The sequence below is a fragment of the Panthera leo genome, chromosome A2, assembly GCF_018350215.1.
Source record: "Panthera leo isolate Ple1 chromosome A2, P.leo_Ple1_pat1.1, whole genome shotgun sequence".
Taxonomy (NCBI): Eukaryota; Metazoa; Chordata; class Mammalia; order Carnivora; family Felidae; genus Panthera; species Panthera leo.
In genome coordinates this window covers 149,768,949-149,795,385 of record NC_056680.1, presented here as the reverse complement: position 1 = coordinate 149,795,385, position 26,437 = coordinate 149,768,949, and the positions used below count along the sequence as shown (strand labels likewise).

General features: G+C 50.2%; 2 protein-coding genes and 2 long non-coding RNA genes across 8 annotated transcripts in view; 2 read left to right on the top strand and 2 right to left on the bottom strand.

The window, feature by feature from the left end:
- Nucleotides 1-9,439, bottom strand: part of LOC122212093 — a 41,071-nt gene extending 31,632 nt beyond the window's left edge. Inside the window, exons 1-2 of the long non-coding RNA XR_006198992.1 lie at nt 6,766-9,439; nt 3,363-3,806 (exon numbers count right to left, since the gene is read on the bottom strand). This is a non-coding gene — a long non-coding RNA (uncharacterized LOC122212093). The remainder of the gene's footprint in view (nt 1-3,362; nt 3,807-6,765) is intronic.
- The window catches only part of FAM180A (family with sequence similarity 180 member A), a 13,727-nt gene extending 3,281 nt beyond the window's left edge, over nt 1-10,446 (top strand). Inside the window, exons 2-3 of the mRNA XM_042925768.1 lie at nt 7,754-7,854; nt 9,351-10,446. Of these exons, the coding sequence (XP_042781702.1) occupies nt 7,754-7,854; nt 9,351-9,695 (446 nt within the window). The 3' untranslated portion in view covers nt 9,696-10,446. The remainder of the gene's footprint in view (nt 1-7,753; nt 7,855-9,350) is intronic.
- Nucleotides 9,696-26,437, bottom strand: LOC122212098. The gene is made up of 4 exons (XR_006198995.1): nt 26,356-26,437; nt 23,272-23,425; nt 10,439-10,815; nt 9,696-9,778 (listed from the first exon to the last, which is right to left on the bottom strand). It is a non-coding gene; the product is annotated as an uncharacterized LOC122212098 (long non-coding RNA).
- The window catches only part of SLC13A4 (solute carrier family 13 member 4), a 44,369-nt gene continuing 32,178 nt past the window's right edge, over nt 14,247-26,437 (top strand). For 3 of the 5 annotated variants that reach the window (XR_006198978.1, XM_042925764.1, XM_042925741.1), the window contains exons 1-2: nt 14,492-14,973; nt 20,170-20,298. Coding sequence is in view for 4 of the 5 variants with exons in the window: in XM_042925764.1 (XP_042781698.1) it covers nt 14,875-14,973; nt 20,170-20,298 (228 nt within the window). In the remaining variant the exon portion in view is untranslated. Of the gene's footprint in view, nt 14,270-14,491; nt 14,974-20,169; nt 20,299-26,437 lie in introns of those variants that run through there. The other 2 variants (XM_042925755.1, XM_042925747.1) reach the window with 2 other exon arrangements.

The window sequence follows — 26,437 nt, the reverse complement described above, 5'->3', positions numbered from 1 at the left end:
ATCCACGGGTGAGGGAACCAGAGGATGAGGCAGTTGATGAGCCCCAGGTCCCTCCGCCGGAAGGACACAGCTGGATTTTGTCCCCCAGCCCAGCATCAGCATCTATGGCATCAGAGTCTGCCCGGCGCTCCCACGTCCCCTCCGGGTGCTCCCGGCAGCCCTAAGCTCCCCCAAGGGGGTGGGGCAGTCTGGCCCTTTCAGAAACACTCCCACAGAGGAACCCAACACGCGGGGCCAAGGTCCTGGCTCCCTCAGCACGCCACTGGGTTTCCAAAGGGTTGGCCCGAGAGCAGAAAAGTAAGTGACATCGATAAGATCTCCCAAAAGATCTTTTGTAAATGAGAGGTTTTTTTTCCCCTCCATACCCACTATCATTTGCACTGAGTTGCTTTCACGGATTCATTAAAAATGTGGTTGTACTTCGGCTTGATACGGTGTGCAGTTGGAATCCTTCCCAACAAGCTCTCTGCTACAAGTGCTGTGTGGTTATGTGGAAACCATGGTTGGCCTTAATACCATTCTGTTCTACTGAGCACATTTGGAAGACGGGGAGGGGGGTGGGGTGGGTGGAGATTTTGCCCCAGATCACAAGAAGTCAGAGAGAAGGTCAGGTCACAAAGCAAAGACAGGCTCTTCCGTGTAAGGGGACTTCTGTCCCCGGGTCTGGGTGAGAAAGCTTGGACAGCTCAAGGTAGGTGGGGGGGAGGGGGAGGGACAGGTGCCAGCCTTGACCGAGATCATTCAAAGTAGCTTCTCCCAGGGGTGCCTGGATGGCTCAGTCGGTTAAGTGTCTGGCTCTTGGTTTTGGCTCAGGTCATGATCTCACGGTTCCTGGGTTCGAGCCCAGCAACAGGCTCAGTGCTGACAGTGCAGAGCTTGCGTGGGATTCTCTCTCTCCCTCTCTCTCTGCCCCTCCCCCTCTTGCACGCACACTACCTCCATCTCTCTCTCTCTCCCCCTCAAAAGAAATAAACTTTAAAAAAAAAAAAAAAAAAAAAAAAAAAAAAAAAAAAAAAAGGAGCTTCTCCCAAGCAGGGATAAGGACTCCTCGGAGATACAGGGAGGGTGTGGTAGAGACAGGAGACCACACCAGCCTTTTGATATTCAGCAGGCACCTGGAATTGCAAATAAATTCTAGAACCATCCTGTTAGAAAAGAAGGAATTAGTAAAGCGCTCTGTTTGAAAAGAATGGAGGGGCGTGACAAGGGTAATTAATGTGTTTCTACGGATCATCGGTTCATTCAACAGTTGTGGGCAGGATGCTGCCCACTGGGAACACAGCAGCAAACAAAACAGACATGATCCCATGCTCTCAGGGAGCTGACATTCTAGTGAGGGAAACAGACAATAAACACCTATACAAATAAGACATCTGGTTTGTTTGAGGACAATAAGTTAGGGACAGAGTAGAGAGGATTATATTCTTAAATAGAGAAGTGAGGGAGGGTCTCCCTAAAGAGGTGACTAAAGACCTGAAGGAAGCAAGGGCATGAGCCACTCAGTTGCCGGAGAAAGAGTATTCGAGGCAGAGGAAATGGAAGTGCAAAGGCCCCGTGGTAGAAGCAGGTGCGGCATGCTCAAGGAACGGTGAGGCCCACAGCTGGGGTGGCGTGAGCCCAGGGAGAATGACGAGCGAGTTCAGAGACGTAGGAAGAGGTCAAGTCTTGTAGCACCTGCTCGTCCTCTGGAGATCTTGGGTTTTTACTCTGAGCGAGATTGAAGCCACTGAGGGTTCTGGCCAGAGGAGTGACAGCATCCGACCTACGTTTTCCCTTTGGTGGTTGTATTAAGAATAGAATGACGGGGGGAGCCGAGGATGGAAGCAGAGACACCACTAGGAGAGGTGCTCACGGCCGGAGCCAGGGGTCGAGCAGAGATGTTGCAAGAAGCAGCCAGACTCCGGGTATATTTTGAAGGTAGAGCCCACAAGATTGGCTGATTGGTTGGCTGTAGGATGCGAAATAGAAAAGTCCAGGTGTCTGGCCTGAGCAACTGAGAGAGATGGGGACGACTAGACAAAGAAGGAAGGGTATGGGGGGGAGATGGGTTTGTATGTGTGTGATGTGTGTGCATTTGTGTGTGTGTGTGTGTGTGTGTGTGTGTGTGTGTGTGTGTGTGTGTGTGTTGGGGTTGGGCCTGGGTGTGGGCTCAGGAGAGACGAATGGGCAAGGCGATGCCTGCAGGCGGTCGGGGGCATGGATGTCTGGTCTGGAATATGAAGTTGAAAGTCAGCACGGAAGTGAGTGTGGCCGGAAGACAGCAGAGAGCCGAAGACAAGGCCAGGACTCCGCAATGTGAAGAGGTGGGTGAGAACGAAGGGCAGCCAGTGAAGAGGGGTTTCTTTTTCTAAGATAGAAAGAGACCAGTTGTCGTGCTGATGCGAACGATCCAGTAAGGAGGGGAACGTCAATTAACGATGCAGGCGAGAAAAGGAGGAGAGGCTGAAGGCCACCTTCAGTGGAGACTTCCGCACACCCACGTGGAGACGGGAGCATGGACACAATAGCAGAGAAGTCAGAGCGTGCGGACAAGAGACAGGCAACTGGTTTAAGGAAAGGGCGGAAGGTGTGAAACCAAGTGAGAGGAACCGGGAAGTATGGGTAATGGTCGGGCAGCATTTAAAGGCCCAGATGAGGGGGCCCCTGGGGGGCTCAGTCGGTGAAGCGTCCGACTTCGGCTCCGGTCATGATCTCACGGTCCGTGGGTTGGAGCCCCGCATCAGGCTCTGGGCTGACAGCTCGGAGCCTGGAGCCTGCTTCGGCTCCTGTGTCTCCCTCTCTCTCTGCCCCTCCCCCGCTCACACTCTCCGTCTCAAAACTAAATAAACGTTAAAAAAAATTTTCACATAAAGGCCCATGTGAGGATAACGATCATGAACTCAAAAGGAGACCGTCTAACATGAGTGTGTTTTCCTCTGGCCGCATTTCAGGTGAGCAGGTGCAGCAGTTGAATAGGCGAAGAGATGGGGTGTCATTTTGCCAAGTGGTCACAAAGGAACCAAGAGAGAGCAAAGGAGTCGGCGGTCTATGTAAGAGAGCAATCATAGGCATGTAGTAATTTGACCTTGCGTCTCACATTATTGTAAGTCGGAGATTTTTAAAAATTGTGCGTGATTCATTTCAGAATCTGTTTTATACCAAATGCATTCATCATTAACTACATTATCCTTCCCCGAGCCCAGTCTTTGGGCCGATACGCCTACAAAAAAGGCAGCACTGTTCTCCCTACTGGCGAGATTGGGTTTTGGAGCCCGCAGAGCCTGGCTTTCATCTCAGTCCCACGGCAAACAAATTGGGTGGCCCGGGGCAAGTTTCTTAACCTCCCCGTTTCTTCATCTATGACATGGCAAGTTAGTACTTACCTCACGAGGTACGTGTGGAAAGCCCAAAGCACGCCGATGAGCACACAGTGGGCTCGTGCACAGTTATGGTATCTGAGCTCCACATTTTAACAACTTTGGTCCGCAGCCCAGATGTGTCTCTCAGCAGAAGACGTGGACAGAACAGGCCCCGACACATGACGCTCGAATCTCTGGACTCTGTTACCGGGCTGTCTTGGTGCACGGGCATAACGTTTAGCAAGTGAGTCATTTGCTCTGTGCTGGTCTGTCCTATCACAGAGCCTCAATTTCCCCCCGAAGGCTCGTTTGTCCAGGGAGTCAGGGAACTGGGGAGAAGCCCATGGTCTTCCTGCCCTGCGACCAGCCATACAGGAGACCTTTGCGCGAGGAGACGTGGAAGTCTCCGACGGCCCCTGGTGGCACGGGGTGGTCCTCGTGGGCACATTCGCATCCTGGAAAAGTGGGCTGGGTGTGTCGGGTGGAGAAGAAGAAAACATAGTGGCCCAGTTTTACATCAAGCAAAAGGCACATAAAGTCAGTGATTTTGACACGCCTGTCCCTGTAGCCTTCCCGCCTGAGGCTCAACATTCAGGTGGTGCCTAGGAGGGAGTGGGACCCTTCTGCCAGTCTCTAGCTTCCCCCGCTGTCCCCTCTTTCAGAGAAGGTGCTGTTGCTCACGGCCATCCAGTGGGGACATTCTGGTCTCCCTCCCCTCCGCCTTGGGAAGACTGTTCTGCCCCAAACCGTTGACTAATCACTCTCCGTGAGGACACAGCCTTACAACGACCCCCATAAATGTAGGGGTGAGGTGGAGGAAGAGAGGAAAAACCCCAGCAAAGCCTGAGGAGTCTCCATGGCGGTTCTGTTTTTGTTGGGATTTTGGTTTTTCTTTTTTAATGTTTATTTATTCTTGAGAGAGAGAGAGAGAGAGAGAGAAGGAGAGCGTGAATGGGGGAGGGGCAGAGTGAGAGAGAGACAGAATCCGAAGTAGGCTCCAGGCTCCGAGCTGTCAGCACAGAGCCCGACGCGGGGCTAGAACTCACGAACCACAAGATAACGCCCTGAGTGGAAGCCGGATGCTTAACCGACGGAGCCACCCAGACGCCCCTTGTTGGGCTTTAAAAAAAAACAAAAATACGTGGTTTGTTTTTAAAATCATCCCCAAATATACACTGAGGCTTCCCTTAAAGCCCAGTGTTATGCAGACATCAAGGTCAAACAGGGGAAGCAGAAACTTCTTCCCTCCCTCGCTCCCAGGAGCTGGCAACCAGAACGAACACTTTCAGGGTGACGGACGGCAAGATGTGAAATGTGTAGAAAGGATGCCGAGGGCCTAAGGAGATGAAGAAGGACGGTGGACAGCGGGGTCGCGGGGAAGGGCTTCCTGGGGGAATGAGGCTGTTGGTCTACCCATGAGGGAGCAAGTCTGGTTCACAGCCTCACCCATAGACACCTCTGAGAGCCGGTCTGCTCTTGCTTTGGCCATTTTCACTTCCGGCAGAGTCCGGCCTTCACTGTCGGAGACCAGAACATCTGGAGTGACCGCATACTTCACTTTACGCCCAAATGTTTTGACACGGACCAGACATAGGTTATTTCTCATGCGCTGCCTCCAGCATCTCCGTGAAGGCACATTCTTCCTCTCCAGGCCTCGCCTGGCTTACGGGAAGTCAGACCTGGGCAACTGCCGAGCCTCTGAGATGTCTGGCCGGGGGCCAGCTACACTTCCACACCCATGGCGGTAGAAAACACCTGCCCAACATACCGCCAGTGGGAGGAGAACCAGCAGAATGTAGTGGAAGTGGGTAGAACAGGACAGCAAGGAGGGAGGGGGCCATCTTTCAGAATCCCATGTTCCTCCCACACTGTCTGGGGCAATCATCAGTCCCTGGGTCTAGAGGCTGAAGCTATTTCTAACAATCTTCGCTATTTTAAGAAGACTAAGACTAAGAGCTATTGGAAACAACAGTGTTTTCATTATTAAGCTGAGCTTTGAATCTAGAAGTGTTTTCTTCCCCATTCTTTGAGAGCTCAGGGTCCACTTGGGGCGTGTGAGTCAAAGAAGTGTCGGTATTCACGGGGAGACGATTTCGCTGCGAAGAACTTCCCAGAAGGCAGCCGTCCCAAGTCTGAGATGACAGGACACAGAAAGGACACCATGCCCAGGACATTTATTTCCTCTCATCCCCTTTACCTGCTGGGGTGTGAATTTGGGGTGGGGGGGGAGGGGAACAGTGTGAATTATTTTAAGGGAACAATACTTGTAATTTTACTATAAGAGAGGAATCCCGCTAGGGAGAAGAATGAAAGTAAAGTTGTTCTCAGATCCCGAGAACGGAATTTCATCCACCCCTTCAGGGTAAGAAGAAAAGAAGGGCACACAGAAGGAAGAACCCCTGGGCTAAACTGAGAGTGGTCATATAGCCTGGGCAGCTCCTTCTACACATCAGGTCAAACAGCCTCTGATTCTCAACCTTGGCTACCATTAGACGCTGCCATTCGAAGCCTAGGAAGCTTTGAAAAAAAAATCTTCCTGTCCCCTTTGTACCCTAGTTCAATTGAACCAGGACCCAGGCACCAATATTTTTTAAAGCCCCTTGGGTGATTCTCCCGTCCAAGTACTAACCGGGCCCGACCCTGCTTAGCTTCCGAGATCAGACGAGATCGGGCGCGTTCAGGGTGGTATGGCCGTAGACCGCCCCCCACCTCCCCCGGGTGATTCTAATGTGCAGTCAAGGTTGCAAACCGGTAGAGCTGGAGATGCCTCACTCTCCTGAGCCCCACCTGAAACAACAGTTAACAGGGACAAAGGCCTTCTCAAGCCCCCAAATCCACGATTCCGTGGGAAGCTGGCACTTCACTGGCAAAGAAAACAAATTTTGCTAAAATGCCGGGCCAGGAAATATTGCTCTGCAACTCCCAGGCTCCTCTCCCCCAAATCCTCTGGGGAGGCAGAGCTGGCCAGTCAGCCCCTCAAGGCCTCGTTCCACACAGGGACTTGGTCAGCCAACAGCTGCACCTTGCACACACCCTGGAAGCCTGCCAGGCCCTGCTGGAAGTGCAGAAACACAAAACCATATGGGTCGTAGCCTGTGAGAAACACGTGGTCAAGATAAGAAATGAGTTACGGAGGAAATGATGTCATAGCAATACTACAACCAGCCAGCTTTTTCCAGGAAGTGGGAGATTCCTACCAATGTGCTTTTCAGGAAATGTCCCCTATGTTGAAGATGTTTCATTTTTATCCCTTCCAAAAGAAAGTCTTCTAAAATGCTTACGCAGTGCCCTACTTCTTTAGCCACCGTACCCTGGGCGTCCCTGGACCCTTTCTTGATGGCCCCGGGGGCACCGTTATCAAGAAGGAGAGCGGTCACGTATGGTTATGCAATTCGCGCACTGCGCAACTTCAGGGGGCGCCACTTACCTGGACACGGCTTGGATGTTTACGGTTGGTTCCCCAGTTTTCTGGCAGGGCACAAGCAAGTGTCTTGAAGAAGAGGGTCCCTTCTTTTATTTGCAGGCAGCAGGGTTACCAATCATTTCTGCGCGGCGCCCTGGTACAAGGTGGGGCTGTGGGGTGAACGGGGCTGTCTGCTCCCACCCAAGACCATCCTCGAGAACCGGGATTCATAACGATTACACCCATACCCTATCTTAGTCTGTCTTCTTCACCTGCCCTCTGTCAGTTCCTAATTCTGCCACCCCCTCCACCCTTCAGCTCATCCGTCTTCCTCCAGGTACCACCTCCAAATGCAGTATCTCCAAAAACATTGGCAAACCAGTGACGGCACGCCACGTGCCCCTCTCAGCCCGCCCCCAGGGGAGGCCCTGAGCTCTGCTTCACACACCCCTAGGGCCAAGTGTCAGGGGCTTGTGGCGGCTCTCTGCCTTCCCTTTGTCACCTGTGTCCAGGGTCTTGGCAGCTCGATTTCAGATGGCTGGGGAACAGCCAGAAGTCTGATCCTCTGATTAAAAGGGTTGTCAATAAATATAAACCAGCATTTCGTATTAACAAAGGGAACGGTGTTATTGGAGAACTCATTTGTTGAACTGGGGGCGGGGCGGGGGGCAGCAGGGAGGGCTGTCTGCTCGTTTCTGTTTTGTTTTATTTTGCTTTACATAAATTCCCTAAGGTATCCATATCCCTACACATCTAGTTTTTCAAAACTTTCCGGGATGATTCTGATGAGCAGCGGGTTTGAAATCACTGGTCTGAAATAGTAACATGGGACATGCCTGGGAGCCCTCTGGGGCACACCAGAGTCGTCTGTCAACCTCTTCCTGCTTCACGTCCACCACCACGTGGAGTCAGTCACTTTCAAGACGGGCCGGGCCGGCCCACCTCCAGGTCACCGGTGGGGAGAAGGCCATGTGCACAAGCAGCCTCTCGAACTAACTCTTGTCTCTTGCAGCCATGCTCTTTCCTGCTGCGCATCGGCCAAAGAGATCCTCATCCATGCCCCTGAATCCTGTCCTGCAGAGCTCCCTGGAGGAAGTAGAACTGCTCTACGAGGTAGGAGGACAAGAAAGTGGTCAATTCAAGTCACGCAAAAGGCGTCGCACCTTCGCTGTGATTTTTGGCAAAGGGACCTAAGTCCCTGAAAATGAGTGGCCTCTGCTGTCATAGGGCCTGGTCTAGACTAGTTTGTGGATTCATCGAATCCTCCCCATCCCACAGTAAGGTATTCCTCATATCTCCTCCCTTTCCCACACGCCGTGACAGGGAATGATGGCATTGCAGGGGTTCAGTCCAGGCAAAATTCGAGATTTCCGAGTACCAGCACCCAAGCTGCAGAGCAGAGCCACGTTCCCCAGCAAAGGCTCAGGGGTGCTCAGGCAATGCCACCTTGATTGTCTCAGTAGAGCCGTGTCTCCAGTAACTGTATGCTTCTGACAGTCTGGGGCCACCCCGAAGGCTCTCTTCCTCTGCCTCGCTCACCTTTGCCACCAATACCCCACTCCTTCTCCAAACCACAGGCAAATCCCCCAAGGCTGCCTGGATTGGCTCAGTGGGGAAATTCCAGGATCACCATCGGCTGTGCGACCTTGCATATGCCCCCATTGCTCTCTTGGGCTGAATCTCCTCAACTGTTAAATGAGGAACCACAATGATCTCCCAAATCCCCCTCCTGCCTTGACATCCTCCCACATCCTCCACATACCAGAACTTTCGGGTTAAGAAAGAGATGGCCTAAAAAAAAAAAAAAAAAGAAAGAGATGGCCTGCTGCAGCCAAGCAGTTGAGCTGGGGGGAGGAGGGAGAGATTTCAGATCCTGCCACGGGGAACAAACTCGGGCACGTCTGGAAATTGGGAGTCACGTGAACAGATCTGTTCTAGAAAGATAGCAGAGAACAGCATGGAAGATGGATTAGAGCCAGGGGGAGTCAGAGACAAAGAAGAGAGTTAGAACTCTGAGTCCAAGAGGTATTTGCTACGTTCCTCATATGAGCCTGGTCCTGAGCAGGGGTTGCGTGTGGCTTACCCCACCCTACACTTAAAGAACAGGTGAGAAATGAGAACAAATCCCTGTGTCCCACTTAATTCCTCGTACAATTCTCTGCATCCTTCAGATTCAGCTTCTGATTTTAAATTACCCCAAGCCGTCAGCGCATGCTTTAGACGATCTTCGGTGGGTGGGGGGGAGAAAGGGAATCGGGGGTTGGTCCAGGGCACTCATAACAGTAAGTCAGTCGCTTAAATAGGGGCATTGTACCAGCCACAGTGTTAGACGTTGTCCGTATTTGCCTTACTTATTTCTCCCAACCTCCCAGTGAAGTACTGTTACTAACCATTTCACACAGGAGGAAAATGAGGCTCAGAGAAGTTAAGTAGCTCGTCCAGGGTTACACGGCTAGTGGGAAGGTCGGAACTGGAACCCAGGTCTCTTGGATTCCAAAGCTCTTTCCTCGTCTGTCTCCCTCAATGAACACACGTGGTAACGAATACACTGGTGTCCTCAGTGAAGCCTGAATGCTTCATGTCTTTCCATGTCCCGTGTCTCTCTCCAGTTCCTGCTAGCTGAACTTGACATCAGCCCTGACCTGAAGATCTCCATCAAGGACGAGGAGCTCTCCTCGTTGAGGAAAGCCTCCGACTTCCGCACCATCTGCAATGACGTGATCCCCAAGCGCATCCCGGACATCCGCCGGCTGAGCGCCAGCCTCTCCAGCCACCCTGGCATCCTCAAGAAAGAGGACTTTGAAAGGACAGCGCTGACCCTGGCCTACACGGCCTACCGCACCGCCCTGTCCCAAGGGCATCAGAAGGACATCTGGGCCCAATCCCTCCTTAGCCTCTTCCAGGCCCTGAGGCATGACTTGATGCGGTCCTCGGGCCCCAGAGTGTCTCCCTGAGAGCCCGGCCCGCGGCCACGGAGCAGGGACCAGCACACGCGGTAATCCAAACACTCTTCATTCTCTACTCCATTTACAGAGCCCTGCAACAAAGCACATGCCACCAACTCAGAGTAGCAGAGATAAAATAAGTAACCCCAGGTCCTTTGCCCCTCGTAGTTCCCTGACAAGCACATCTAATTCGTGTCACAGTGTGACCGGGGCTGCAAGAAAGGGCTAGCGTGGTCATTCAAGATGCCCCCAAAGGCCACCTGATTTGCCTGGTGACGCGCTTCATCACCGAGTGACTGCCATAAACACCCGAGGCCGAAGACAGAGCTAGAGGAGACGGCACAGAGGTTTGGGCATTGCGGGAAGATGGGGGGACAGAGATCAGGGCGTGAGGCCGAATGAACATCATTCCAAAGGTTCCACATAGTTAAGATACTTAAAACGAAAAGCTGGAGCTATAGCAAATAAACGCTTTGTTAGCCAAAGATCCACGTGTCAACTTTTCCAAAAGTCACCAAGAAGCATCAGCCAGAAAATCAGTAATTTTATGGCCTCTCTGTCTTGTCTCTTCTTCTCCGAAAGTGGATCTAATACAGAGGAGAAACACGACGGGGGCCCATAGAGAGGCTGCACACCGTCAGACCTCGTCTTCTGAAGAGAGAAAGCACGCTGATGCAGAGAGGATCACCCTAGGAAGAGCTCCAAGACTGAGCGCCCCAATTACAAATGATTTTTTAGACAACAGAACTTACCCTTTCAAATGCCAGAACCTTCATTTTAGCAATCCTGACTTGCTGTCTTTGTTAACTGTATGTACGAAACATCTTGAGCTTCTATTTAGGATCTTTGAAATGTTCTGATGAAGGAACTGGATAAAATAACCTCTAAGATTGCTCGGCTTCCGAAAGTTCCACGATCACTGAACCAGCCGTGAGATAATCACCGGGAGGACACCGGGACCTAAGGGGTCTGCTGGACTGTTTGCGCTAAGCCCAGAAGGCCCCGGGGCTTTGCCGATTCTGTCGGGTGCGTGTCCTGCCTTCTGCACCATGAGGCTGTAAGAGGGCGCTCCTCTTTCTTTCCAACACAACTTGCCCGTTGCAATTTGTTCTATTTTGGCTGCTACCACCTAAGGGACAAAGCAGGGAGGCTTGTCATAATTCCGTGTTAAATCGGAGCTCGTAGGCGAAGGTCTCTGCTAGAGGGAGGCACTAGGCTCTAATACGGATTCCTCACTGGCTCTCCTGGCTTGACAGCTGGGTTTTGGAGGCTAACGTTGCAAGAGGTCTAATCTTTGAATGAGTGAGATCTTATCCGGCTAAATTTGATTCTGAAATGGGTATTTAACAATTGTCATTGGATGATGCCCTAAAGTTGATCTGGACTTCTTAAAAACTTTGAATAAGTCATTGCTTCGCAGCTGCATGATCCTTTTGGAGAAATAGTAGGATGTAGGACGAAGGTATTCATCATCAGAGAAAAATACAACATGGAAAAATCCTGATGTTCTCGGGCTCCGAAGATTAATGACCGCTGGTTTCTCTGGTCCTCATTCCCTGATTACACCACCCTTTTACGGCCCTCAAATGCAGTCTCTGATATATGCTTTTGGTTCCATTTTTCCCTTTCTAATATTCCATGTTCTCTTCGGCCTGGTTTGTGTCTCTTCTGCTTTATCTTTGGGCCCAATTCTGATTATCTTTGTATCTACTTCTCCCAGTCTCTTTTGGTGGATGTATGCTCACTCTAGCTCTGTCTGCTTGCCCTCTGACGCTCACTGTCTTTCAGCCCCCTGTGGGTATCACTGTCTGACCAAAACAAAGGTCAACATACAGGGCCAGGAGTTCCCAAAAGGCCGATTAGCCTCATGGCTGCCTTCACTGTTTGTACTTTCTCTGGATGTGGGGTAGAGGAGGTTAGCAGAGGGCTCAATCCTTTCACATTGTGCAATACCCTGACATCAGTCTTGCATGCCACCCCGGGCCTCCGCCCCCGTCAGGATGGATCTGAGAGCCTTTGTTCAGTCACTGGTTAGACAGACCACCCTTGTGGTCCCTCCCTGTCATGTTCTGATATTCACGGTCACTCCCAGTGGTAGGAGATTCGTGAATGGGAGGATGGTTCCCAGGACCAGTGATAACCTGGAAGTTCATTCACCTTGCAGCAAAAATTAAAGGCACTTTTGTACTCATGAATCGGGGCACATGTTTATGTGGCAATCAAGGACCGAGGGAAAAAGAAAAGAAAAAAAAAAAAGAAACAAGAAGGGCATGACTTTTTTAGAGACAAATGAAAATTTCATTTTCAGTAATTCCATGACACTATTAAATACTATTTGGGGCTGAATACAAATTAATTGTTTCCCACAAGAAGCTTTATCACAATAACTTCATTTATGTGGAAGATCAAATATAACACTCACCAATGCCACCAAAGACCTGACTCTTTGCTCAACGAACAGTGAAATAGGAGACTGGACAGAAAAAGACTGTCCCATTTTGCCTCACTGATCCCACACGGTAGCACCACATCACAACTGGATCACCTTTTGTCATAATTACGCATAGACAGAATAATTTGGGGCATGGTTTCTGTAGAGGAAATGTGCCTGTAACTTCTGGGACTAATTCTGCCATTTCTATACTGCTGGGAACTTGTAGGATCTAAAAATTCCGGAAGCTTCTTCTATCGTTGCTATCCTGGTGGCTACCTCTGGCGTCACTCAAGAGACGCTGAAAAACATCTGAATGGCTGAAGCTTCCATTGCCCTCCCATCTCGCCTTGAATCTAAAAGAGAATCGCCTCAGTGGTAAATCAGTCAGAAGGTATTTCCACCGGTGGACCGGTCTAAAATTAAACACTTGTTAAATGTCTTTACACGGCACACCTTAGTTTCCTAACCCATTTTAACGTCTCCTAATTTTTTGTGCGGTAAAAAAAAAAGTAACGTGAAATTTACCATCTGAGTTGCCTGTGTGTGCCACACTGTAGTGTTAGCTATAGGCACAGGGTGGTGTGACAGATCTCTAGGACTTTTCAATTTGCAAAGACGACCCCTCTGGAACAGTAACTCCCCTCTCTCCTCTCGCCCTCAGTGCCTGGCAACTGCCTTTCTACTTTCTAAGAGATTGACTACTTTAGATACCTCAGAGAAGTGAAACCTGCCTTATATTTCTTAAGCATAGTATCCTGGAAAATGTTTTCTTCATCTGAAAAATGGATAGAGCCCTGAAGGAGAACTACTGGTCTTACCGTGTTGCTCACCTTCCCTAATTTTATTTAACAATTATTCCTTTATGGTATAATAAAAATGTCATGATCGAGTTTACCAGGCTCAATGGAATCTTTGTTATGTCAGATTATCTCGCCAAGGAATGTGATGTGGTCAGTCCATGGGTTGAACAGTGGATATTGATCTCCACAGCGGTTAATTATTACCCAGCCTCTTTAATATTTGCCACTCAAACATCACGCACGTGATATTGTCATTCTGAGTTACAAAATCATCACAAGAGTGAGGCCCAAATGCAGTATATACAGTAGCCAGTCTCTAACGTGCATTGAAAGAGATGGGTCATCATAGCCCATCCTACGATGGCAAGATAACCTCAGAGGGAGCCTGGACTGTCCACAATTACACCTGCCTTGGAAGTCAAGAAGAACTGGTTTTCTGGGGCCACTTCTCCAATCACTTTACATTTAGCCTGGGGATCATTTCCAACAGGTACAGGTGCTGACCATAGAATGCCATTCTTGAATTCTGTGAATTCAGGAAAACATGGGTGACCTGAGCCACGTGTCCATTCTGAGAAAAGAGGCTGACAGCTTCTCCTGATCTCTAAGCAGCAGAAATTCCAGAGGGCAACAGCTGCTAGGGCCCTGACCCTGAACTTGTCAACTTCTTCCCTGCCCTCCCACCTCCTTCCTCCTTGCATACCAGCCAAAGGTAGCTTTCTGCTTCAGTTTTTTTGGTAAAGAGCCTCAAAGAGGAGCATTTGAGCACCTACTCCGGCCAGAAAGACCACTGACATCTGGGCACCGAGGGCCTTGGAAATGAGACCGTCATCTAGACTTATCCAGAGAGGTTGCTACCCTTCCCATTCTCCCTAAAAAGATCTGCGGTCTTTCTTAGAGGCTAACACCCTCTGCTGGTCCAGATGATTCGTACTCACTCAGATGCTGAAGCAAATGATCTTTGTCACCAGGGATATCTGAAAGGCGTAATATTGTACACTCTGGGGGCCAACTTCCCCCCGAATGATTATTTCATTTTCTCCCTGCCACCGAACACATCTTCCTAAGGACCAGGTTAGTAAGTGGCTCTCCCAGGGACAGCTCTGCATAAGTGGGATGGTGTTTACGACGATGATCGTCACTCCAGCCCCTAGGACGTTTGAGAAACAAAAATAAGCTTTGCAAGTTGCCTATAGCTTCTGCGGACTCAGCAGGCCCCTGCTGGGACCAATCAAGAGCTGCCTTTGGAAGAGATCCGGCCTCATTCTTTCCAAAGTACCGATTGGCTTTGAGGAATGGGCGGGGCTGCTGCCTCCTGTCCGGCTTCCCATAGGTGAAGGAAAGTTAAGGTGGGCCCCCAGCGAGATTTTTGTCCCGGGTCGACGAGGACAGTCCTGGGGATTTTTTTTTTCCCCCTGCTTTGGAGGCCCCGGGCTCAAGGCAAATTATAAGTGGGAAACCAATTGAAAGGAAAGAAATTTGAACCGAGTCAAGGTGCCAGAAAGAGAAGCAGCGCTATCTGAAGTCTGCATCTGCCGCTGACAAACTTGGGGGGGGGGGGGGGGGGCTGTGTTAAGGGAAGGGGGTTCAGCAAGCACAGGTAGAGGAGAGGCCGGTACTGCCCCAACAGGCCATCAGAGAGCGGCAAAATGATGGAGGGCACTAGAAAGAAGTCACTCTAGAGGTAACCGCACGAAGGGGGACCCGCTATGCCTCGGCTCACGATCCTTTCCCGCTCCCTTTCTGCTGGGCGCAAAACCATGCTCACCAATCCCACCTAAACAAGGAGGCAAGGAGCCCAGCCTTTTGTGCAAACGGGAGCTGTAACTGCCCTCCTTTTCTGCCCCCAAGACAAGAGAGGACTCTTGGAAGCCGAGAAGGCTTTGAGAAGTCCTTTCCGGACTGAGCCGTCGCCGGAGGCCCCTGGCGGCCCGCCCGCGCACAGAGGTCCACGATGGGCCTGCTCCAGGGCCTTCTCCGGGCGAGAAAGCTGCTGCTCGTTATCTTCGTGCCGCTGCTGCTGCTGCCTCTGCCCATGCTCCACCCCAGCAGCGTGAGTACCGCCTGTCCCCGCCTGTCCCCTCCGGTCCCTGCCGGGCCGGGCCTCGGGTGCCAGGGCGGGGACGGCGAGGGATGGGGTGCGATGCGTCTCTCGACAGGGTTTTCTCCGGGGCTCAAGGCCTGCACGTGCCTTTCTGGGGTAGGCTCAGATGCTTTCTTCCCCCAAACTGCCACTTCTGTCCCTCTACCCCGTTCCCAGGGCCCCAGCCGCGTGGCCCCCTGCCAGGGGGGAGTCTGGAAGGGCGGCTGGACCGACTGATGGGTGCTACACCATCCCTGGGTCGCCCGAACTGGCCACGGGACGCGCGCAGTGTCCATACGGAGAAGGACACGCTGCTGGGCCAGCGTTTGTCCGGGGTCACATGGGACCATCTTCCTGTGAGGGAGCTGGAGAGAGGGAGACCTCCCAGGAAGGACCCTGAGGGGGTGGGGGGTGGGGGCAATGGGCAGGCAGGGGACTGCCCTTCGGGACTGGGACTGGGGTGTCTCTGTGGAGACCCTCTGCCCCACCCACCATCTGTGGACCGGCCATGCCAGCTTCTGATAACCATGCTTTGAAATGCAATCGCTCAAGTTCCCTCTGAACTTCACATTCAAAGCAGAGCTTGGCATATTGCCCCAGTCCCCAGCGCATGGCCCTTTGATTATTTGTATCCGCTGTGTTTTCTCTGTGCTCTTGAAGGGGGGGCATTCAATGACGCCATAAAAAAGAAATAAGGAAGCCCCCAACTCTAGCCCATGACCTGATTTTTGACAGGGTCTGCACGAACAGAGATACCGAAAGCTCGGGCTCTGCCTTTGGCTTGCTTTTCAGACCACTGTTGGCCTCCCTTTCCCTTTCTGTCTCCCTCCTCCTCCTCCCCCTCCTCTCAGGGTCTCTACCCCTCCTCCGGCTGCCACTACCCTTAAAACTTCAGGAAAAATAAGCTAAGAGAGGTTAATCATGTTTGTGGGAGGGGGAGAGATTTTCCAGGCAGCTCCCTGAGTAACTTGGTAACCAACATTGAGTTATAAAGTTAAATAGAGGGGATTAGAATGGCTCGTCTTAAAAACAAACTGGCTTAAATCTTTACTAGAATAAATACCCCAGAGTGCCAAGGAGACGCTGATTAACAGCAGGCTGGGATTAGCAGACAGTGATTGCTGCTGACAGTTTTCCTGGGCTTACACCAGCCAATTCTCTGATCTGTCCAAATGGGTTGGTTTTTTCTTTCTTCCTTTCTTTCTTTCTTTCTTTCTTCCCTTCTTTGTTTTTCTTCTTGGTTTGTTGTTGTTGTTTTTTCACTCAATGTCAGATTGCATTTAAGGGAATGTTAACCAAAGACATGTCGCCCTCTTCTCCATGGAAGTATCAGGCACCTCTGTGGCCCCGAGTCAGCCCTGTGTTTGGAGACCACGAGTCTAGGGTGTGGTGTTGCCTCCATTTCATTCTGGGGCCCTGGCTTTGAGCTTCTGAGTCACCAATGGCAGTAAGAAGCATCCACAAGAAGAAAAAAGTAACCCGTTATTGAAGCAAGCAAAATAATAAATTCGAAGGAAGACAGGTGTTATCTTAAAGAGGAAAGAAAAGGAAGGGCAGCTGGGCCTCTGCTCTGTTTGGATCTGTAAAGATTCTTCGAAGAGATTTTTAAAGCTGGACTTACTGAGACCAAGAGACGTTGCCCTTTCTTGACCTAGCCCTTCTGTCACCTTAGAACAGGGTTTCTCGACAGCCACACTAGTGACAGTTGGGGGCCAGATAATTCTCTGTTGTGGGGAGGGCTGTCCTGCGACTGTAGGGAGTTCAGCAGCACCCCTGGTCTTTACCCATTAGAGGCTAGCAGCACACACTGCCAACCCCATGATGGCCAAAAATGCTTCCAGATATTACCAATGCCCCTGGGGCGGGGTACAGAATCACCCCCTGCTGAGAACAAGTGCCTTTTAAGAAAGGTAACATAACACTACCTCAGGCACCTGGGTTAGCGGAGGGTGGATATTTTGACTCCCTCGGGACAGCCAGATGGAGCCTGGGGTGGTCCATGCCTTTCAGGCGTAGCTTTCTTGCCATCTACCCAGTTTGCCCTGCAGAGACGATTTCTCCGTGTGTCACAGTGTCAACAAGGGCTCTGCTCCTCTTCTACGATGACGTAAAAGCACCTTGAGGTCACCGGGACAAGCCAACACGTAGAACGTCTCTGACCCATTCTTACTCCTGTGCATTAAACTTTTAGATTCTGATATTTAATCCTCAGGATTCCTAAATGGACCTGTTTGCCCTGGGCGGGAGCTGAGAGGAGTGACCCGGCCAGGAGCTCCTGGCCTGCTGTTCTGATGATTCTTCAAAGTGCCAAGCCACAGCTACGTTTTAGGAAGGATTAGAAGGACCTTCCCCTTTTTCCTGACCAGCTCTCTAAAACGAGGGGCCCAGACTCAGTTTACCATGTTACAGAAGAGGAGGGGACGGGGGGGGGGGGGTCGTCCATAAATTAGCCCCGCTTCAGTGTCCCTGGTGGGATAAAAGTTACACCCAAGCCCCAGCTTAATTGCAGAAAGGCATCACAGCCATCTATGACAGCAAAGAAGACCTCAAGCCCCTTCCAGTGAAGTCTGAATGGCACATCACTGAGGTGATCGGGCAGCATGGAAAAGGAACAGATGCACACATCAGTTGGTAGCAGAGTCAGGAAACTTCCAATGTGGGTAAAGCCACTTTTGAGCTTTTGAGCTTCCTCCTTTATTTATAAAAGGCAGCAAAACAGAGCTGGCAACACTCTCCTTTAAAGGCACTGCCTGCATACTCATCCGCCCCTACATACCTGCTGACTAGCGATAGTGATAAGGGACCTAGCGTTTCCAGAATATTCTCTCCGATAGATAAGAGAAACCTGATAGCCAACAGAGGAACCCAGTTCAGTTCAACCAATATTAATTGAGCCACCTGCCAGACCTTGGCCAGATATGGGGTCCCAGGAGTCCTATAATCAAACCTCACAAGATTTTGGGGGTTATCTAAATATAAGCTTGCCCACTGAACTTTGAGAAGGTTCATAAGGAGCAAAAGGAAGTTTATGTAAATTCCATGGGTGAAATGGGCAAGAAATATGGAAAGGCCAATCGGAGGCCCTCTCTTGGCCATTCTTCTGCTCTAAGGAAAGTTCAGGGAAAAAAGGATGATGGTAGGTTATCCTGTTCTTTATAATGCTGGATGAAGGGGCGCCTGGGTGGCTCAGTCGGTTAAGCAACTGAGTCTTGATTTCAGCTCAGGTCTTGATCTCAGGGCCGTGGGTTTGGGCTCTGTGCTGGGCCTGGAGCCTACTTTAAAAAAAAATGCTGGATGAAAGTGGCTTGCTGACTTCCTCCAAGCCAACCCATCCTAATTCCTAAATTTACCTTGGCTTACCCAAATCTTCCTAATTCAAACTAAAATGGTGCCTGGTAGAGAATTTTTTTCTCTATCATTCTTTCTCTCGGTCTGTCACCCCTTCCCACTGCAGCCCCTTCCCTCCCTAACTTAATTTGTGGCTCTGTTATGACAAGAAAAACCAAAAGTTCTCAGTGAGGGACAAATATTCTGTCCCATCGTTAGGGCCCCCTTTATCTTCAGCTGAGTTACGGCAGAACTGCCATTCTGTTTCTCAGAAAAGAGATGGAAATAAGTGGGCCCGAGTAGGGTAAAGGGCTTCTTTGGGTAGTTTTGTTTCTGCAACAAAGTTGGTATTTCTCTAAATTGCATTATTTTCCAATGGCGCCTCCCCACCCCCCACCCCCCTTACTGATTCTGTTGTCTTATCAGTGACTTCCAAAAGTTTTAACTTCTCTCTGATCTTTTGGCCCCAGAGGAAATCTCAGTGGGAGCTACAGTCAACAATTATTGGGCCCAGTTCCCATTCTCAAACCCCAAGGCAGTAATCCATGCATATCAGGAGGGAGCAAGGTCCCATTCTTCCAAGCTGGGTTAATCACTCCTGACGCCCCTCACTGATCATGGCGACCTTTTGTAACTTTTGTGCAAGAGTTTGAAGAGGCTTGTTCTGAACCCAAGGGAGAGATAAACAGAACAAGATTTGTCAGGTTTCTTGATCACCAGCCAGCCTCAGGGTAGGTCAGACCTGAGCCCAGATGGTTTAGAACTACGTATAAATTGAGGAACCCACAGCCAGCTTGCACCTTCTATACAGTGGCCCTCCAGGTCTGTTGTTAGGGCCCTTGGATAGTGACGTCTCCCAAGAGTAAGCCAGTGACCTTTCTTGGCACCATTAATCAGAATCATCCCGAGCAGCTAGAATTACCAGAGGCTGAGATTAAGGAGGGCTGATTGCTGATAACAGTGTTGTGCCTTTTTATTCCGTGCACACCAGTGTGGTATAGCCAGCAAAGGGAGGAGGTTGGGGAAAACTCTCGTAAATTTCCAGCCCTTCCCTTCCAGGTAGACAGCACTTTTTATCCCCTGTGTCCCATGGATGTCTCCCTGGGCATCAGGCAGGTGGAATGAAGTCCCAGGGCAATGAGAACCAGATAATGGTAAGGGCGATGGTTCTCACCCCGGGACAAATTTCCCCACTCCCACCCCGAGGGATATTTAGCAATATCTAAAGACATTGGTTGTCACGATGGGGAGGTGCTACTGACATCTAGTGGGTATAGGCCAGGGATGCTAAACATCTTAATGCACAAGACAGCCCCCCACAGCAAGGAATTATCCAGCCCCAAAGAGGGCCAGTCTCAGAGCTCACATCTGAATTGGTTACACAAATTGATCCCTACTTTCAACTATCCCGAGAACATCTGCGCCCCGTCAACTCGACACCAAAATATCATGCTCCGTGTTAAAGCTATGAACTCCAACTTGAGAGCGGATGATCTCGGGTCTGAGCACCGCAGTTAATTGGGGTCCCCACCCTGCACAGTTTCAAGAACGAGCAGAGCTGGGACATGGTCAGTCTGGTGGCCACCCTGCTGCAAACCACGTGCCAGGCACCGGTCCCCCCAAGGAGCAGCCATTACTTCACACGCCAAAGCGTGGGCCCCGCCACGTGTCCACCAGAGGCCAGCTTTGCACACACACACACCCCCCCCCACCCATGGCTGTGTCCTCGTGCCCATCTTCGACTCTGGGTACCAGCTACCTCTGCCCCCGGGTCTCGTTTGGATTCTCAGGGGCCGTGGCTGTCCCTGTGGCTAATCGCCCACTCCCCTTCCCTTCCAGGAGGCCGCGTGTGCTTATGTGTTGATCGTGACTGCTGTGTACTGGGTGTCTGAGGCGGTGCCCCTCGGAGCTGCAGCCCTGGTGCCTGCCTTCCTTTACCCGTTCTTCGGAGTCCTCCGATCCAGTGAGGTGAGACCGCTTGTGGCCCAGCCCCCTGCTCGGGTCCCCGCCGGGCCAGTGAAAGTGGGCTCAGGGTGAAAGGAGAGCCACAAAGGACTTGAGGAGGGGGCTTTTTTTCACCCTCTGGCACACTCTCTTAGCACTAAGCCTTTGCACCTGCTACTCCAGGTTCCTCGCCCATGACCTTCGTCTCCTTCAAACTGTCTCTTCCAGGAAGCTTTACTTGATCAGTCACATCCAATTGCTCCTACAGTCTGAAACCCTCTAGGAACTGTGGGATTGGTACATGCAAGTAACTTGGGGTTGACCTTTGTCAGTCTTTGGTATGCCCACTTAAAGCATAAGCACTCAAAGGCAGGAATCAGTGTCCCAGGTCTTTGGAACCTTATTATAAACCTGAGCCCATATACAGTAGGTGCTCAATAAATGTTTGTTGACAGAGAAACCTACCATGTTTTCCTGAGTCCTGACAATGTTTTCATCTACTTCCCTTCAAAAGAAAGAAAGAAAGAAAGAAAGAAAGAAAGAAAGAAAGAAAGAAAATTCAATTCCTTCTTCCCCAACTCAAGATTACTGTGTATTCTTTCCTTGACTGCTGTCTACCTAGAACCTGCCTTCTCTGTCCACTCTCTCTCTCTATGGCCTTCTTAAAAGCTCAAACAGAAATTGTCAATATCAAGCCCAGGTTGTGGTCAGCTTTCAGGGCAAACACTCACACCTACCACAAGTGGGAAAGAAGAAACACACAACCAGAAGCCAGAAGCAACAGGAAAGATGGTCCTCATTCAGTAACACCTGGTCTATCTAGACTCTCGTCATAGCACCTGGTCTCTGATTCGAGTTCCCAGTAAAGATTGAAAGGCAGAGACTAAGGACAGAGGCACAGAAGAAAGATGAAAAGGAATTCATGTCTGCTGGTCTACTAGGAACCAGGAACTATACTGGAAGTAATATGTCGGTTATGCAGTACCCCTGAGATCTCTCTACAAGTGGGTGTTAATATTCCCACTCTACAGACGAGGAAAGAGGCTCGGTGAGTTAAGACACTCACTCAAGATCACAAAGTAGGAAGTAGCAGAACTGGATTTCAACTCTTATCTATTAGGTTAAAAGTCTATATTCTAGCTTGCTATGCCAGAAGGAAGACGTTCCATAAAGTAGCTTCGTGGTGAGTTATTACTAAGAACTCTGCATCTCTTTTCCTGTGTGATGTGAGGAAGAAATAATGAAGCTGGGCCTATGGGATGCCTTAACCATGAAAAACAGAACTTTTTTGAAAGTCCAAAGCTAGAATTAGGCGACCCTCTAACTGTTGTACTTGACTTCATCTGAATAGGTTGTCTTTCTACCAGATGGACTCAACTGGCCAATTGTTTGCTTGTTTGTTTGTTTGTTTGTTTGTGTTTGGGGTGTTTTGGGTTTTGGTTGTTTCTTTGTTTTATTCTGTATCGTTTCAGTTTTGAGGTGAGAGGGTTAGTGGCAATGAGTAGCCATAGTAGCTTTACGTGTTCCAAAGAGGATAGGATCCCCTAACCATCAGCAGTGCTTTTATGCCTGGAGATGGGTAGAACACCAACATCCTGGGACCCATATAAAAGCTAGCCTGTGACCCGAATCATCAGGGGGTTGCTCCAATGTGTCCCCTTCCTTTGTGGAAAAAAGAAGAGGTAGTTTGGTCTGTGTGCACGCCTGAAAGAACAACCAACCTTAATGTTTATGTATTTTTGAGAGAGAGACACAGAGTGCGAGCAGGGGAGGGGCAGAGACACACACACACACACACACACACACACACACACACACACAGATTCTGAATCAGGCTCCAGATTCTGAGCTGTCAGCACAGGGCCCAACCCGGGGCTCAAACTCACAAACTGCAAGATGGCGACCTGAGCTAAAGTCGGACGCTCAACCGACTGAGCCACCCGAGTTCCCCAAGAACAACCAACCTTAAATACGACTTTTCTGAAGAAAAGTGCCTAAGCTTATTCTGCACGTTTCTCTTTAAAAGGGAGAAGCCAAAAGCCAATGAGTCAGGGAATGAAAACAGAAGGCAGAGAAAAGAGTGACGTTGTCGAAAAAATTGAACTTTAACATTCAGAGTGAGCTAACTATTAATTAAAAGATTTCTATCTTTGTATTTCAGGGCGAGCAGCCTCAAAGCCAACAGCTTGCTTTAGCCTTGAAGTAGATGGTGTCCCTATTTCTCCAAGGGCTGCCCGAAGCAGGAAGCCTCAAACATGTTGCTAGGCAACCGGTCATCCAAGGGCCCGCCCCTTGGCACAGCCAGGCAGGCCAAACCTATGAGGCTGTTGAGTCAGTGGTTTGAAGGATAACGCGACTTTGTGAGGAGAAAAGCAAGACTGTCTGGTGAAGGATTAGGCATTGTCATTGCTGGGGCTGGAGATGGAAAACACTGGGGGAGCCACAGGGCAAGTCTTAGCATTTGAGGTGAAAGATCCTACCCCATCTGTCTGATAAAGTGGCAATGGCTGGCGATGACATTTAACAGTTGGGTTACAGGAAGCAGCTTAAGCCAGACAGAGTCTGTTGGGCTGGCTTTTTCAACTCAGATCAGAGGAAAATGCCGCTAAGCGGGGGACATGGCTTATGACCCTTTGTGAGTCACCTAACTTTGCAGATAGAGACCTATTCCAAACACCTAATCCACAACCAGCAGCCACACCCCTCCGCCAGCATGCGCCCTGGCTCCCCGGGAAGAGGCAGGCTGGGGATCTTCAGGAGTCCCCTCTGCAGACAAATCACCTACTTGTCCCTCCCCAAGCCCACTTGCGCTTGCCTAGCCCCTTGCCTTGACTCAGTCCTCTCCAATTCCCTCCACCTTTAAAATCCTGCCCAATCACCCTCTATAGTGAAGCCTTTCCAAAGACCTCAGCTGCAAGTGTTGCTTTTTTCCCTTGGAGCCTGTGTGATGTCTTTACCCTTTAAATGGTACATCAGATACACCTGATATGAACTTACCATAGACATGTCCTCTCTCCACGAAGATTCGCAGCCCCTAGGATTGGTGGTGTCTGTGGCCTGGATGCAGTGTGGTCTATACTTGCTCTGACCCTCAGTTAATGGTTCTTAGTTGCAAGGTCTCTTGCTGGTGTGGCAACAGTGTCCCCTTCACCTGAAGGAAGGCATGTGGATAGGATCAGTATGACTCTGGGACCGTGGCTTTTGTCCCTCATGTCATTCACTCAACATTCAGAAAAATAATTTCTGAGTTCTCTGTCTACCATGTGCGATGTGGGATGTTACGGGTACCCTGAAGGTGACAAAAATGAAACACATAATTTCTGCCCTCTTGAATGTCGCACCTGATGCTTCTGAGTTTCCTACTGTCCTCTTGGATGTAGGCATACAAATGGTTAATTTGCATGATGATTTATTGGTCAGCAGGTGTTAAGAGTTTGTGGGGTGCAAAACTCAGACTTCCGTCTCTCAGTCTTGCTGAAAAGAGATAGAAAATGATAGAAATGGCTCCTGACCTTGAGAAGTTTCTATTCGAACAGAGAGAAGGCACAAACCAAATTGGAAAACACTGAAGACCCGTGCGATAATGCCTCGTTTGCTGGCCTTGCAGAGGCTTCACACAATCCCCCGAGAGGGAATGTTCTAGATAAATGAAATTTACTCCACCAAGTGCCCAACCTTTCTATTGGCCACTTTTTGACTGAGGCCTTTTCTAGAAGGCTTTATCATTTCCGTAGCCTTTTAAACAGAAGCTGTTGAATACAAATTAACTTTTTCTTTGGAACCTTCAAATTTTCTAGGGGAAAAAAAAATTTCTCAATCAAAGGAGCCAGTGTGGGCTGGATGATAACACAGTTGAGTAACTTGAGTGCTGGCTGAACAGCTGAACCTAAAGAATCTTGAGTAACATAATGGCAGCGGACCGGAGAGAGAGCTCAAATGGAAATATAAAAGGCACGTTATCAGATCTGCCAATGACTCCAAGCTGTATGGGCCAACTCATGTACGATGACAAAATCAATGTTGACAGGATGAGACAATGGCCTGGAACTGACAGAATGAAGTTTAATAGGGATAAACGTTAACAGTTTGTGTGAAAAGGACCCTTGGCTTTTAGTTGAGTACAGATTCAGTACAAATCATCTGTCCACGGGGGTTGCCAAAATTTTGAGCATTTACCATATGCTGGGCACTATGGGAGGTCCTCTACATGCATTGCATCACTTAATCCTCTGTAAAGTGGCTATTATTTTTATCTTTACAGAGGAGTTCAGAAATTGAAGTTCAGAGAGGTTGAGTAACTTGCTAAGGAGCAGAGCCAGGACTCGAGCCCAGGAGTGTTTATGATCCCAGAACTTGCACTCTTAACCACTGGCCAACACATACTGAAACCTGCTGAGTGAATACACATATGGGTCCAGAGCATCAGATTCTAGATAAGGAGCTCATGCGGTGGTGGGTAGCCCAGATGTCAAAAATCTAGAATGTGAGTCACATGAGGAAAGAGAAGGCTCCAGAGAGATGTGATTTCTGGCTTCTGCAGCTCAACGCACTAGGCTCAAAGGGTCAAACCAGTCCAAAGAGTCCAAGCACCATAAGAGAGACCCACCCTATCTGAGGGAAGGTGCTGAAATGGGCTGCCACGTGGTGTCTGGGTGTTCCCGTCCCTGGGAATGCAAGCCAGGTGACCACGTCGGTGACATTAGAGGTAGATTGGGAGAGGGGTTGGGCTCACAGCGCCCTTTGACTCTGAGACTCTATGATCTTCTTGTTAGCATCCTCCCACTACTTTAGAGCTCAGTCCTGGATTTTAGGTTTGTTCTTTATTTTACCTCCATCGTGACTCTCACTTCTATCATTATATCTGCCATGGAAATCCTCTAAGCCCTTCTAATGTGTTGCCATAGCCCAGGAAAGTACCGGGGTCGATCAACCTAGCTAGGATTTACTGTTTCTAGGAGGATGGGAGCGAGAGGGCCCTCTGGGGCACTAAAAGGCAGGGTTTGAATGATCAGGCTTGGTACAGCCTCCGGAATGCCCAGGGCCAGGAACTACTTCCAGTAGAGATGACACCTGCTTTCTATCTCTCCCCTTCCCAACACACACACTCACAGTCACCCTCTGCTGTCTCCACGGCCCTGCACCGCGGGGCCACATTTCACATTCTAGCTCCTGCCAGGGCGGGAGAGACAGCAAGGCAGCTCCAGCTGGGAAAACAAAAGGGCCTCTGCAGCCACCTGACACTTGAGTTCAATGTCATGAATCTGCTTCCCTGTTTGTTCCTGATCTTTCTGACCTGCCAGATTCCTGACCGTCACCTAGACCCTGGCTCTCTTTGTTTGTTTAAACGGGGGGTGGGGGTGCATTTCATATACCATTCTCCTCTCTGCCTTTCTGGCCTCTGCTCGAGAGGGAAGCTGACCCCGCCTCCATGCAGGCCTGTGGGGATGTAAGCTGAGCATCGGGGCCGGCCACCTGCCTGATCCCAAGCTACCCATCACCCACAGCCATCCAGACACAGGCCAGTGCTGAGTTTCCACTCCCACACCTTAGGTGGAGCCTGGAACCATGAACCTACAGATGCTGCAGGCTTTCGAGGCCAAGTTAATGTTTCTGTGGGAAGAGCTACTCCCTACATGTGAGCCAGCCCCTTTGCCTCTGGAGTCAGAGCCCAGTCCCCTGCCTTGGTTTCCTCCACTGGGGGCAGTTCAGAAGGTCCCAGAGAAGAAACTGGGGGTGCTTTATGAGTCGGCATCGCCGGGACCTAAACCAACCTCTGGGCCAGGTCAACACTCCTCGGAATCTCTCCGCTTTAGACTTCTCTAGGGTAGGGTTTGCAAAGAATGTTTTTCTAGCAACAAGACCTTTTCTTTAAACCACATCTTAGGAGACTCAGTACATAAAACAGATGGAAGAGGAAATCCTACTCAAATTGGGCACGGAGGCCCAGAGCCCTGGTTGCTTGGGTCCTTCTTCCCACAAGCCTCCTGAAATTTCAGAGGCAGTGAGCGTGGTTTGAAAACCTCCGTCCTTGGGGAGTGCAATTAGGTGATTAGGAGGGTGTTGGAACCCACACAGACTTACCCAGCAGAAACAGCATTCCTTTCCCCAGGGAAAGGCCGGGAGTCGGCCACGCTGGATTTGGCTGCATCGCTGGGGCAGTGGC